At 39.9% G+C, this 12,844-nt stretch overlaps 1 protein-coding gene across 11 annotated transcripts in view; it reads left to right on the forward strand.

Moving 5' to 3' along the window:
• The window catches only part of TSNARE1 (t-SNARE domain containing 1), a 451,241-nt gene that overhangs the window by 390,492 nt on the left and 47,905 nt on the right, over positions 1–12,844 (forward strand). For all 11 annotated transcript variants that reach the window (XM_068176547.1, XM_068177290.1, XM_068177204.1 and 8 more), the window contains one exon: positions 2,063–2,178. In XM_068176547.1, the coding sequence (XP_068032648.1) occupies positions 2,063–2,158 (96 nt within the window). In that variant the 3' untranslated portion in view covers positions 2,159–2,178. The remainder of the gene's footprint in view (positions 1–2,062; positions 2,179–12,844) is intronic.

Below are 12,844 nucleotides of genomic sequence, written 5' to 3' on the forward strand. Positions count from 1 at the left end.
CATTTGATGGACTATTTGAGAATTCTGCTTGAAGCTAAATGACCCATTAGCATCCTCTGCTGACCAAACACAGGCTCTGACTTTAGAAGTGAACAAGGACACCCAAGTGCCTTTGAAAGTTGGCAGTTTGAAGCAGAGGTTTCCTGGTTTGACTTGGAACTAATGAAGGTTAAAATTAAAGGGGAAGCAGTAGCAAATCTGTTGTCTCATGGGCTGAGCTTTCAGGATGCATTGCATTTTCTTCTGAAGGAATTAAAGTGTTAGGTGAGGATCTGCTATGAAGAAAACTCCTTTTGTGCGTGAAAAAAAAAAAAGTTAAAGAAAATCAGAGAATCACAGAATGTTTTAGGTTGGAAGAGACCTTAAAAATCATCTAATTCCACCCCCTGCCATAGGGAGGGACACCTTCCACTATCCCAGGTTGCTCCAAGCCCCATCCAACCTGGTCTTGAACACTTCCAGGGATGGGACAGCCACAGCTTCTCTGGGCAACCTGTGCCAGGGCCTCACCTCCATCACAATAATTTCTGTGGGACTTTGCCCACTCATATTCTCCCCCACAGTCACAGTAAACTGATAGAAAAGCATGAAAAAATCTGTGCTCCAAAGTAGGGGTTTTGGGAAGTGGAATTGTGTCCCCTCACATGCTCCCTACTAGCATGTCTGACAAGAAGATCCCTCTTCACAAATTTCACAAATGCATGTGGAATGATATATTTAAAACTTTTTTTTTTTTTTTTCTCATCCAAATCAAAGAAAACCTATCTATCTGAGTGATTGAAAGGCTGATGGAGAGCCACAATGATTCACTGATTATCTGCTAGGGAGACAGGAGAGTACAGCATTTTAAGGTGCAAAAAATAGTAGTCTGCAAATCCACACTTTTGTAAAACCACAGTTTGATTGGTGGTTGATTCTGAAAGAGAGGACAGGTCATGCATCACTGTTCCCTGCTGGAAGTGCTTCTCCAGCTTGTTGGGCATTGAGAGGGAATGAAGGACAGGATTTGGAGCACCAATGGAAGAGATGTGTCTCCTGTCCTTTGCAGTGTAAGAGACCAAAACATCCCCAGAACAGAACAGAACAGAACAGCTGGGGAGCAACGGCTCTGTGGGAAATGCAGTGCAGAGTGATGTAAAGCAGTTAGAGAAGAATCCAAGGTAGACTGGGAGACCTGATTGCGGCAGTTAGGGACAGGAAGGAAAAGTGGATAACAGCAGTAACGTTAACATCATCTCTCCTGTCAAAGTGTTGCTTCAGTTTTGTGGAAGGTAAAGGATTTTGGAATAAAGCAACTGGTTTGTCACATGAAAATGATGTAATCGACTCTGGTGGCTGGAGGACCAGTTGATCTGGTCTCAAGGAAAATGTCCAAGTTAAGGATTTCTGAAGTTACTTTTGTGTGTGTATTGGATACCAGAACTCCTTACACTGCGAGATCATGGTAACAATCTTCTTCCAATCCATCTAAAAATTGAATTATCTGCAAAGATTTTAAATAGGAATAAACAACATCACATCCACTGAGGTTACTAGGAAGACTGATAGGTTGAAGTAGAAACAGATATCAAAATTAAAATTCTGTAGAATCTCTTTTGCCATATCTGAAATTGAATGAGGTCAGGGTGATTAACACTGGAAGCACATTTGCCTGCCCTGTGAATACCCATGTCAGTGCTTGTCTCAATTTCATTGCACAGCAGAGTGGAGAGGGAACTTTTTCTCTTACAGGGGGCAGTTTTCTCCTGGCAGCCAGATGCAGCTCTGACACCCCTAGACCAAAACCAAACTGAGTGGCCTTACCCAAGTTCAGCCCTCCAAGCAGAGCCTGGAAATTTAGTTTGACACAGTGATTTAAGCAGGAAAAAAGTATTGTAGACAAAGGGGATTGTATCCAGGAGGAGAAATCTGGATTATCCAGAAGGAAAAGTCAGTCCAAAAAATTAAAGAAATTCTCTATGTTGCTTCAGCTTGTTCCAAACCATTCTTTCAATGGGAAAAAATAGCATATCTTAGTGGATTTGATCTCCATGAATTAATTTCCTTGTCTTTCTCCCCTCAGCTACGAGCCAGGAAGATGAAGTGCTGCCTTCTCTCCATCGCTTTGGCTGTTCTGCTGCTCATTGTCATAATCATCGCAGTCTCTGTCAAGCGCTGACTTGGTTGAGCTTTGCACAGGTAAAACCCTTTGGCCAAGTCTTTTATCTTACTCTGTAAGGTGCCTGAAACACAATTTAGTAAGCTGATCGTGGTAAGGAAAAAAATGTCTTCACCTGCTGAGTCAGGTCTGGCATACCAAAATATTCTGTTTTAAAGAGTATTAGAGAGATTCTTAATGGAACCTTAAAATTAAACCAAGATCATATTCCAACAAAACAACATATGATCCTTTCTCTGCTATTTGTGTCGTGTTTGATTTTACAGGAATCTCATAACAATGCTAACTAATGGATCCTAATTATTAAGATTAGACATGCAGAAGCAGTTTTAAAGACTCCTGGCTGGAGTAGGGTCAGGGGCAATCCAACAGCCCAAGGATGTTGCTGTTCCCAAGTTCTTGAGGTATTCCCAAGTGCTTTGATCTTCTGAGATGTTCCAGAGACCCTCCTAAGGAGCAGGAAGACAAAGAACTGGAGGTTTCAGTAGGGATGAAAAATAAAAGTGGATTTTTGGTGATCTTTGCTCTGGATCTACACCTAGAAGGAATATTGGTCTCTAGTAGGAGGATTGGGCTATAGCCTTAGGAATATAGGTGAGATATCCAAGCATCTTCATCCTATTAGTGAAGTTTCATCTATACCATGTCTATTTTGTAAACCAAATGTGCTTTAAATGTAAAGTATAAGACACAAAAAAATTATTTTCCTTTCTTTTCCCTCATTGCCCTGGGAGAATGTCTCATCAATTATTTGTGATATTCTCTTTCTGATGCAAAGCATGTCTGGGTTTCTCCTTCTTTAAAAGGTTGCCAGGCCATTGTTCAAGGAGACGATATCAGATTTACAGATTTTCTACCTCCCAAAGGGGGGCTGTGTGCCTGCTGTGAGGGCAGAGGTCCCATCTGGTAAAACCCAAAAGCAGCCATGGGACTTTTTCTGCAGACAGCAACTCTACTGTGAAACTACCCTTGGGAAAGACAAAGGATTGAGATATTTTGTTAATTCTTTTGTTTAACAAGGGTTCAGTTGAAGATGCTCTCCTTCCACATGAGAATGAGGCTTCTGAATGCCTTCTTTCCACTGGGAACTAAAAGGAGTTGGTTCAAAACCATCATAGAAAGGTGATTGTTCACACTTCTTAAGCTTTGGCACTTCTGCCATGACATTGTGGTCATTAAAATCTGGGTACAAGAAGGAACTGTACAAATTAAAAAAAAAAAAAAAAATAAAAATGGTTGAAGGATGTCAAGAACCATCTCACTGGTTTGGATGAGGATGACCACAAGCCCTACATCACTGCTAAGACAAATAGGTAGAAATATTTTGCTACATTTGAGTCTTTACTTAGGTGTTTGGCCAGTCCTGAAGCAAGGATGATATTGGTGAAATGGACCTTTAATTGATTGACAATTGATGTTCTTATAGCATATCTATCTATCTATCTATCTATCTATAATTTCTATATATTTTATCTTGTTTTTATAGAAGAAACACTGCTTATGGGTGCAAACAGGGGTCTGTCCTGGTAATTTAAATCTAGAGCAACTACAATAATTTTAATTGCATCACTCTGCTTTTACTCTGCATTAGTTTGGAAATGTGTTCCATCAGGATAATCTGTAATATAACACAATTTCTTTTAGTATAGTTAAATATTCCCATCTACTGGAAATTACAAATCTTATCATCAGTTGACTACGTCTAGGCACATTTTAATCAAAATCCCTTTAGTGGAGAAAGTCAAAGAACAAAATAATCTTACAATAAAACTGCATTGGAAAACTAAAATTAATCTCCTGTTATGAGATCCATGTCTTGAGGGAAGTGAACCTAGAGATACTAATGAAAGCCCCAGGAAAATCATCATGCTCTACTTTTCATCATCAGTTGTGAAACTAATTATTGAGCTTCTGAAACAAGAGTTACTCTGCAGCAGTAGAACTGGAGGCAGGACCTGCATTGAGTTATACTGGAACAATGATGATTTCTGACCTTTATAAATGGTTCCTAATCTGGCTTAGACCTAGTGGTGTGCAGCAGATTTCATATTTATGCTTTGAGGACTTCTAAAACAGGATGTTTTCAGGGTTTGTGTATGCATAATGATAGATTAAATTCTATTCTGAATTTTAATGCAAACAGATTTTTTAAAAAATCCATGGTTTTTAAAATATAGGTGTATATAAAGATTACCTCAAGAAACAGGTTTGTATGAAGTTCTCTTACACACTTTAGGGAGATAAGGAACAGCTGGGGTTTAATGTGTACCAGCTTTGCACGACTTCAGACAAAGTAAAGTGAGGGAAGCAAGTGAGGGGACTAATTACTAAATACTCTGGTTGGCACAGGACGTATCACTAAATAGTATCACTAAAAGTTTGGTAAAGAATGGCAAGAACTTCCACTTAACATCTCCTCAAAATTATTTTCCATGCTGGATCAGTAAGGAACCAGAAGAAAAAGCCCCAGCCACTCCATTCCAGTGGTTTAAATTCCATTTGCAGGATATTAAAATTAGGCTTCTTTAACTTTCTTGGCTGGTGATAAGAAATATGAAGGTCACTATTAAGTGAATTAAAGAAATTATGCCATTAACATCTATGATTAGTGTTTACTGTTTTTATCATTAGCATAGAAAGTATTCTTACATTTTTGGGGTTTTTTAATTACTTGATGTTTCTGCTTTTGCAATAATGATACTGAATCCACAGCTGTTCTCAAAAGAAGAATTTTTTCCCCGCACCACGAATCAGACATGGCTTGGACAGACAAACCCATTCCTTCCATAGGCGAGATCACTTGATGAATCTTGCAAAGTCAAAAGCAGTTTTCCCTGTGAATTTCCCAAGCAGTTGTGCCATCATTGGCTGCTGGCTCAGAGAGAGAGCAGCTGCTCAGGAGAGCTCCCAGCCCTGACTCTGCCTGTCAAGGGCCCTGCCATAAGTGTGTCACTGCTCCCTTGGGGCAGTTTTGTCTGGCAGAGAGAGAGGAAAGTGTCTACAGCAAATGCAGAGAAACTCCTGAGGACTTGTGTCTGTACATTTGTTTGCTGACACCTTAGGAAAATAGCCCAGGAACTTTTGGGTCACATTGTGCACATCTTGGAGCAACACTGCAGCTGCTCTTTTTTGCTGTTCCATCAAACATCAGTGACCATTCAAAAGGAAAGGTTTGCAGGAGCAGTATGAAAGAAGCTTTTTTGGATAGTGTCAATATTTCAGCTAGACAGACCTTCTGCGCCCTTCTTTTGACTCATTTGCATGAGTGCACACTTATCCAAAGTGACAATCAAGACTGTTGGAATCCTAAGGTTTAAGCCTTCTTTGTAAGAAAATGGAGGTGACAAACTTTGAGAAAGATGCTGCATGTGTGTGACGGCTGGAAAATGTGGTTTTCAATAACAACTTCATCCTCTCAATCCCATTAGCCCAAGAAAGAGAGAATCAATGATGACTTGACTGAGCCCTGTTCTTGGAAGCAGCAGAAGGTGCCTTCACCCTTACCAAGACATTTCTGTCAGATAAAGGTTACTGGACTGAGCACACACACTTTGCCATGTAGATTCCTTAAATCCTGTGGGGTGTGACTCAACAGATTCTCCCAGCATTCAGCAGCTTGAAGCTCAAAGCCTTCCTGACACAGGAGACAAGTTATTAAATCTGTAATGTTCATTGATTCATTCCTTTTTTGATAATTTGGATTTTGTACCATCCTAAACATGTAAAATACTGACTACCCTCAGCGAGGAGTTTCACTCTGATCACAGTCTCCATGTAATCTTGAATGGATAGACATAAAATCCTTAGAATCATAGAATGGTCTGAGTTTAGATGGTAACATAAAGATCATCCAGTTCCAACCCCCTGGCATGGGCAGGGACACCTGCCCCTATCCCAGGTTGCTCCAAGCCCCATCCAACCTCACCTTGGACTCTTCCAGGGATGGGGCAGCCACAGCTTCTCTGGGCATCCTGTGCCAGGGCCTCAGCATCCTCACAGTAAAGATTTTCTTTCTAATATCTCATTTAACATCTTAGACAGTGTCTCCTTAATTGGGCAGTAGTCCATGTAAAAAAGTAATAATCAGGCTCCAAATGTGTGTTTCTCGAATATGCAACGGTCTTGTTTTGAATTTAAATTGAATTATCATAGAAAAATAGAAAATATTGGTTTAGTTTGGATTATTTTCCCCTCTCTTACAGTTACAGCTTTCCTTGCATAGTTCATTTATGGGTTTCTAATGTGGTTAAGTGTTTTATGTAACCTGATCAATGAGGATGAGGTTCAGACAGCTGATTTTACACAGCCCATCCTTGGTGTTTGTTTTTCTTTTGGACCTTATGCTTTTTGAGTTGGCTGGATTATTTTAGTGTCTTGTGCTCTACTCTGCCCCTGTGTGCTGCTCCTCTTGCCACCAACAAATGCAGTCACAGCATCACAACCCTGCGTGTGGGGGTCGTGAGGGTCAGGGTGGCAGAGAAGGAGAGATTGACAAGTGGCTCTGTGGCACTTGGCCTTTGCAGGTCTGTTGTTCCTTCCAAGCAGGAGACAAGTCTGGATACCCTCTCCTGACACACACAGCAGAAATTCTGACATTTGCCCAGTGCATCTCTCCCTGGCTATGTCAGGCTGCTAAAGCACAGCAGTTCCTACTCAGTGTTGAACAGAGAAATAATTTAACCTAAGGAACTTTGTAAATAAAGGCATAGCACAGAGAGATTTGTTTTATGGTATTGCTTTTGCTTTTTAAATCGTTATCACAGGGCTTTTCTTGGTGTCTCTGTTTTCACCACACAACTGTATGTGGCTTAATATGTGAGTGGCTGAGTTTTCAGCCTTGTTTCAATCTTTCAAGCTCTGAAAGGGTCATAATATTTCTGTCAGCTGTCATTGAAATCCTAAAATAATTCACCCCTCTGCCCTGGCTGTGGCACTGCTGCTGTGTTTGCTGTGCATCACAATCAGGAATCAATAGCTCTGTAATATTTTTTTCCCCTGTATCCTATTACTTTGAAAAAGTTCCTACATTTTGAGTCAGGTGTCAATTCTTGTCATTTCAGTTCTTGTATTTTAGCCTATAATTAATTGCTCAGATCCTGGCATCCCTGCTCAATTGTTGCTCTGACAAGAAGACTGAGGTACATCCTGATTCTGCAGTAACTTTTTGCTTCAAATTTAAGATCTGAAAAGTGAGACCTGGATTTTCACTGGGAAATATATACTGGGCCTGGGTTTATTATTTGGCCCAATTTCTTAAATTAGGCTAACATTTGTATTCTTTAAGACTTTCCTGATTCCAATGGCCATGTCTCCACTTCTCTCTACTAAATAATTTCCCTGACAGCACAATAAAAATGTGCTGCCACAAATGTGCAGCATTTTTTGTTTTGTGAAAAAAAAAAAAATCCCTGGAAATAACAGGGCAAGAAAGGCAGAAGTGCCAGGAAATAGGCAGATTCATTTCTAGGAATTTCTCTGAGTGTTTACTCTTGAGACAAACCTTCAAGCAGATTGGACATCACACAGTCAGGTTACCGTGTTTTAATGTATTTCACATTATGGTTGTTGCCCATCTTATGGTCTTTGACCGTTATAAGTATCATATAATGCCAGGTTATGAGCTCTGTGAGAGAGTGAAGGGAGGATGTATCACATTACCTTTGCCTAAGAGTCTGTCTAACAGTGCAGACAGTTCCTGCAGCTCAGTTAACTTGAGTTCATTGATTTGATTCCAAAGTCAAGAGGACCTTGGAACAGCCAGCAGCTTTCTTCATCCCATCTCAGGTTTCTTTGCCATCAGTAGGAAAATGGGATACTCCCACTGAATGCACAATGCTGACCTTTCTGATGGATGTCAAGTCGGTGATCTGAGCTTCCCAAAGCACTTTGAAGACACTAATTATTTATGCTTTGTAACTCCTTTAAACTTAAACCATCCTGACACACCTCTAAGGACCTGGCAGAAGAGGGTGATTTTTCAGCACATTCAGTTTGAACTGTGAAACAGCACAAAAATGTATGCACTGATTCAGATCAATGGTTTTTCTTTCACTTATTGTCACATTCACAGGTGTTTAAGGAAATAACATGTAAAAAGCTGATATTTCAGCTAGAACTGTGGACAACACCAGCCCAACTACAGCTTTAGATGACTAAAATTTCAGTTTCAACTTGGAAAAGATTGTTATATGTGTAAGTCTAAAAGATTTGAATAAGTCAGTGCACAGTGACCTCTTCCCTCTGGGAAGTGTCAGTTCCTCAGGAGCAGTGATGTCTGAGGGAGCAGTTGGTGCTCAGCTCAGGGAGCAGTTGCACTGATTAATGGCTCAGGAGGGTTCTCTGAGGCATAAATCAGTAGCCCCAGGAGAAGGGAGGATTAAGCTCTTTATAGGAGCAACACAGAGTCAGAAACTGCTCTCACATCGCTGCAGCACTACCAGCTGATATTTTCAGTTGGCAATGCTGGAATTACCTGTCTTATCGAGCCCCAAAAATGCAGTGAGCGTGTGCTGTTGTGAGGGAGAAAAGCAAAGGTCAGCACAAGGTCCCTCATTCACCCTGGTGCCCATGGACTGTGGAGTGAGTGGACTTGAAGTGAAATCAGCATGGGAAGGTGTGTGGTTCTTTTTGATAAAGCTAAAGCAGGGAATTCCTCTGTGGAGAGCAATTCCTCTTAGCCTGGGTGTGGTGGGGACATGGGTGATGTTGCTGCTTCTGGGTGCAGAGCTTGGTGTTTGGGGGATCGGGGTGGCCATTTCTGTTCTAGCCTGTACTGATCCAGCAAAACCCACAAATTCTGAGTGTTCTATCATCATTCCAGTCATCTCAACTGGCTGGACATTGCCTGTAGATAGAAAGTAGAGAATAAATCTCCTGTTTTCCTTTGCTTCCATGTGCAACCTTCTGCCTTATTAAATTGCCTCTACCTTGTCCAAGAGGTGTTTTTTTTGGTTGCTTTTTTTTTGTTTTGTTTTGTTTTGTTTTTTGTTTTTTTTCCCATCTTATTTTCTTCATCCTCCCTGCTGCAATCCTGCTGAGGAGGGGAGAGACAGAGCAGCTTGGTGATCACCTGGTGTCCAGTCATGGTCAACCCACCACCGAGTCTCAGAGGTTTTCTTGGGAATAGGACAGAACAAAGTTCATCAGAGCTGTTTCCTACATGACAGGGCCTGATTCTTGTTGTTATCCAAACTCCTTGAAAGTGTAACTTGACTGTTATCCTTGGTGGTGGTGTCAAAGCAAGGTAATTTTGGATCAGTGTTGTCTGGAAAAAAAACCTGAAAAACAGCACAAGAGGTTTACTTTGGTAAAAGTCTGTTAAAGAATAAATATTTTGTCAGTTTAGCTGGAAAATCTCATGTTCCAGCAGGGCAGACTCTTAGAAAGGCAATACATCTGTGGTTGTCTCTTGGTGAAGGGAGGTGTACGAGGGGACAGTGTGTCTGGTGTTGTGACTCTCAGAGTGAGGTAGATGGGACGATTGTTCTGTTTCTTCAGTGCCAAAGTTTGAGTGCCGTCTTGGGGATGTTCAACAGGCTGGAAAGTGTTTTAGTGTCAGAGGAAAATCACTGCAAGTGATTAAATGTACTCTTTGAATTGCTGTCCTTTGTCACAGCCATTTCCTCTGAAGCCCTGGTGGTAGTCAACCTTTTTTTGGGATGTGGCCTTATCCCATGATGTGCTGAAGGTTGTTAAATTCTCCTTTGAAGCCATGTGACTCTTTCCAAGTCACCACGATGATCTGGGAGTTATCCTTTAAAACTGAGAGTAAAATCAGGACTCCTTCAAGGCTGTTTTGGTGGCCTCCTTTTCTTCCTAGGAAATAAAAACCATAAAGTTATAAAAATTATAAAAATAAGATAAAAATAAAATAAAAATTCTAAAACTCCCTCTTTACTGTATTCTTTCTAATGTAGTTGTAACCATGTCTTTGTTAGCGCTCCACCTCCTCAAGTAGAAATGTCCACATTTTGGTAATATATCTTTGATAATATATCTTTGGTCTATTCAATATGTAGATCATAGCCTCTTAATTGCAATCATCTCTCTGATGAGAGATGATTGAGATGATTTACAGAATGTTCTTCAGCTCCCAAAATAGGCTTTTAAGATGTATCTGGAAAAGGAGACTTTTCACTTCAGTAGCCAGTAGATTTTGTTTCCTAAAAGACTGCTGGAGAAATGGCTTTTTTACTTTTGAGTTTGGTATGGAAGTTGCTTGAGCTTTGTCAGATTCTTAATTCTTCAACAGCCATATTTTGACACTGAAATGGGATTTTTTTTCCACATTACAGTGTTGCTGCATAGTCCATAAACCATTCAATTCCTCTCACAAGTAGGTCACCAGAAATCACCGCATTTGTGGGTCTTGTTCAAAGAGCCACCACATTTACAACTGTGCACCTCACATGGTTCTCATCATCCCAGCCCAGAAGGTGGGCAAAACTCCTTGTCACTGAAACAGAGCGAGGTGGAGTGGAGGGAGATGACTTTCATTTGCAGTTGCTGATGTTAATTGAATTACCTCTCGTTAGCTGAACTGCCTGGCTGTCCATGTACAGCCTGCTGAGAATGCAGAGTGAAATGCATTAGTCCTGATGTCATGTCATCAAAACTTGCCAAGAATAACATCCCAGCCATTGCTGCCTCTCAGCTGACAAGCAGTAACTCATTAAACAGCAATCATTTGATCCCTTTTCATTGTCTGCCTGCTCTTCAGATATTAAAAAAAAAAAAAAAAAAAAAAGCTGTATCATCTGTGGAATATTTTCAAGGTGCCTGCTTTTTCATAAAATCCTATCCAATGAACAAAAGATTTTTTCTTAAGCCAAAAATGGAATTTCCTCTGTTTCAATTCCTGCAAGGATTGGTAGTTTTTTTTTTTTTTGTTTGTTTGGTTTTTTTTTGGGGTTTTTTTTTTTTTTGTTTGTTTGTTTTTTTTTATGTATAGTCCTGTGCCTGGTAAGAGTTTGCTCTATGAAGTGGTATTCTTGTTGATTATTTGAAACAAAATTGTTCTCAGTTTTACAGCCGCCATTTGTATTATGTTTACAACATGCAATTAAGGACTCCTATTAAATGTTCTTACACGGCAATCTCAATGACCAATGTTTATTTACATTTTTTTCCAGAGCACAGTATTGAAAAGACAATAGAGAAGAAATGTAATGCAAGACAGGAGCTATAAAACCTCAATTTCAGCTTGTTGAACAAAATTGAGTATTCACTGGCCTAGGAAATCTTCTGACACTCAAATATTTCTGTGGAGTGATAAGCGCAAAAATTTCCTGGAATCCCTTTAATTTGTAGCAACTTCTTTACTGAATTACATATTTCAAAGAATACCTTGTTAATGACCAGTATATGGCAAATATATTCTCCAAGCTTATTAGTACAGAAATAATTGCAAGTGGCTGCTGTAGTTCATTAAGGCCTATTTATTTTATAGTTCATTAAGGCTAATTTTATCAGTACAAAATATATTTTAATAGCCAGTTTTGTTTCTTTTTTTTTTAATGTTTCTCTGCCATCTACTGCTAGCAGTAATTTCTGATTTTCTTCTTTGGTCCTGGATAATTTTCCACTGTATTTACTGTGAACTACTTAGTGGCTTTTAATCAACAGTTTTTCTGGGCACTAGCAGATGCTAATCTTGAGTCAGGTATATATTAATTTACATTTGTTTTTCCTGGGTCAAAAAGGGCTGGTATGGTTTATTGTTTAATATAAACAAAGAATATCACAGTAACTTGACATGCAGTTAAACTCACCAATTTTCCAGAGATAATTGGAGAGCCAATTTTCCAGCCTGGATTTGAGTTAAATATTTATTGTTTTGTTGCTTGTAATGAGCTGTTATGTGGAAAACGTAGTTTCTTTGTGCCTCTTGCTCAGTATCTGGCTGAGACAGAGGGTATCTCATCCATGGCACATCTGGGTTTGATATCTGCCAGAGAGAGGAAGATCTTTCATGGCTCAGGTTTTCCAAGAAACCACCAGGGAAGGTTCTCCATCTCTAATGCATTCTTGATTTTGATCTGAAGAGAAACTAAAGAGCAACTCTGCTTTAAATCTAATCAAATTATCTCAGAGACAGAACGATGCTCAATTTGTTAAAGGGAGGGAGGAATCAATTTCTTTTCCTTACATCTTTTCCACTTTCAATGAATACTTAAATATTTATTGATGAAAAGACCAGAATTTGAGTACACTGCCTCTCCTTCCTGTCTTTGCTATCAAGCAATGGGACTGGGCCTGTTTAATGTCTGTCTCAGCAGTCATTTACACTTTTGGAACAGTGAAGCAACTACAAAACAGATGGAATGGTGACCTCTCCTGCATGTCTCATACCCTCCTGGTTTATGGCAGGAATCCGGTTCAAATCCTTACTCAGGGTTTAAGGCAAGATCTAGGTTTGAATTCTCATTTAACCCTATAAATCTAAAGCTAGCAGGAATATTGTGCAGAGCCCTAAACTGTTCTCCTTCACTCTTGTGAAGATTAAAGGAACCAATGTGACAGCATTCAGGAGTACCTAAAGGCAGAGCCATCCCTGTCCTTCATTCTCACAGGGATAAAACCAAATTTGAGTCTCACACAACTGTTGAAAAATGTGGGTGAGGAAAGGCCATGGCCTTAGGGTTTCTTTTCTAAAATTCTGGATATACTGAATTTTAGAACCTTCTG

This window comes from Anomalospiza imberbis, chromosome 1 (genome assembly GCF_031753505.1).
Source record: "Anomalospiza imberbis isolate Cuckoo-Finch-1a 21T00152 chromosome 1, ASM3175350v1, whole genome shotgun sequence".
NCBI classification, from domain to species: Eukaryota; Metazoa; Chordata; class Aves; order Passeriformes; family Viduidae; genus Anomalospiza; species Anomalospiza imberbis.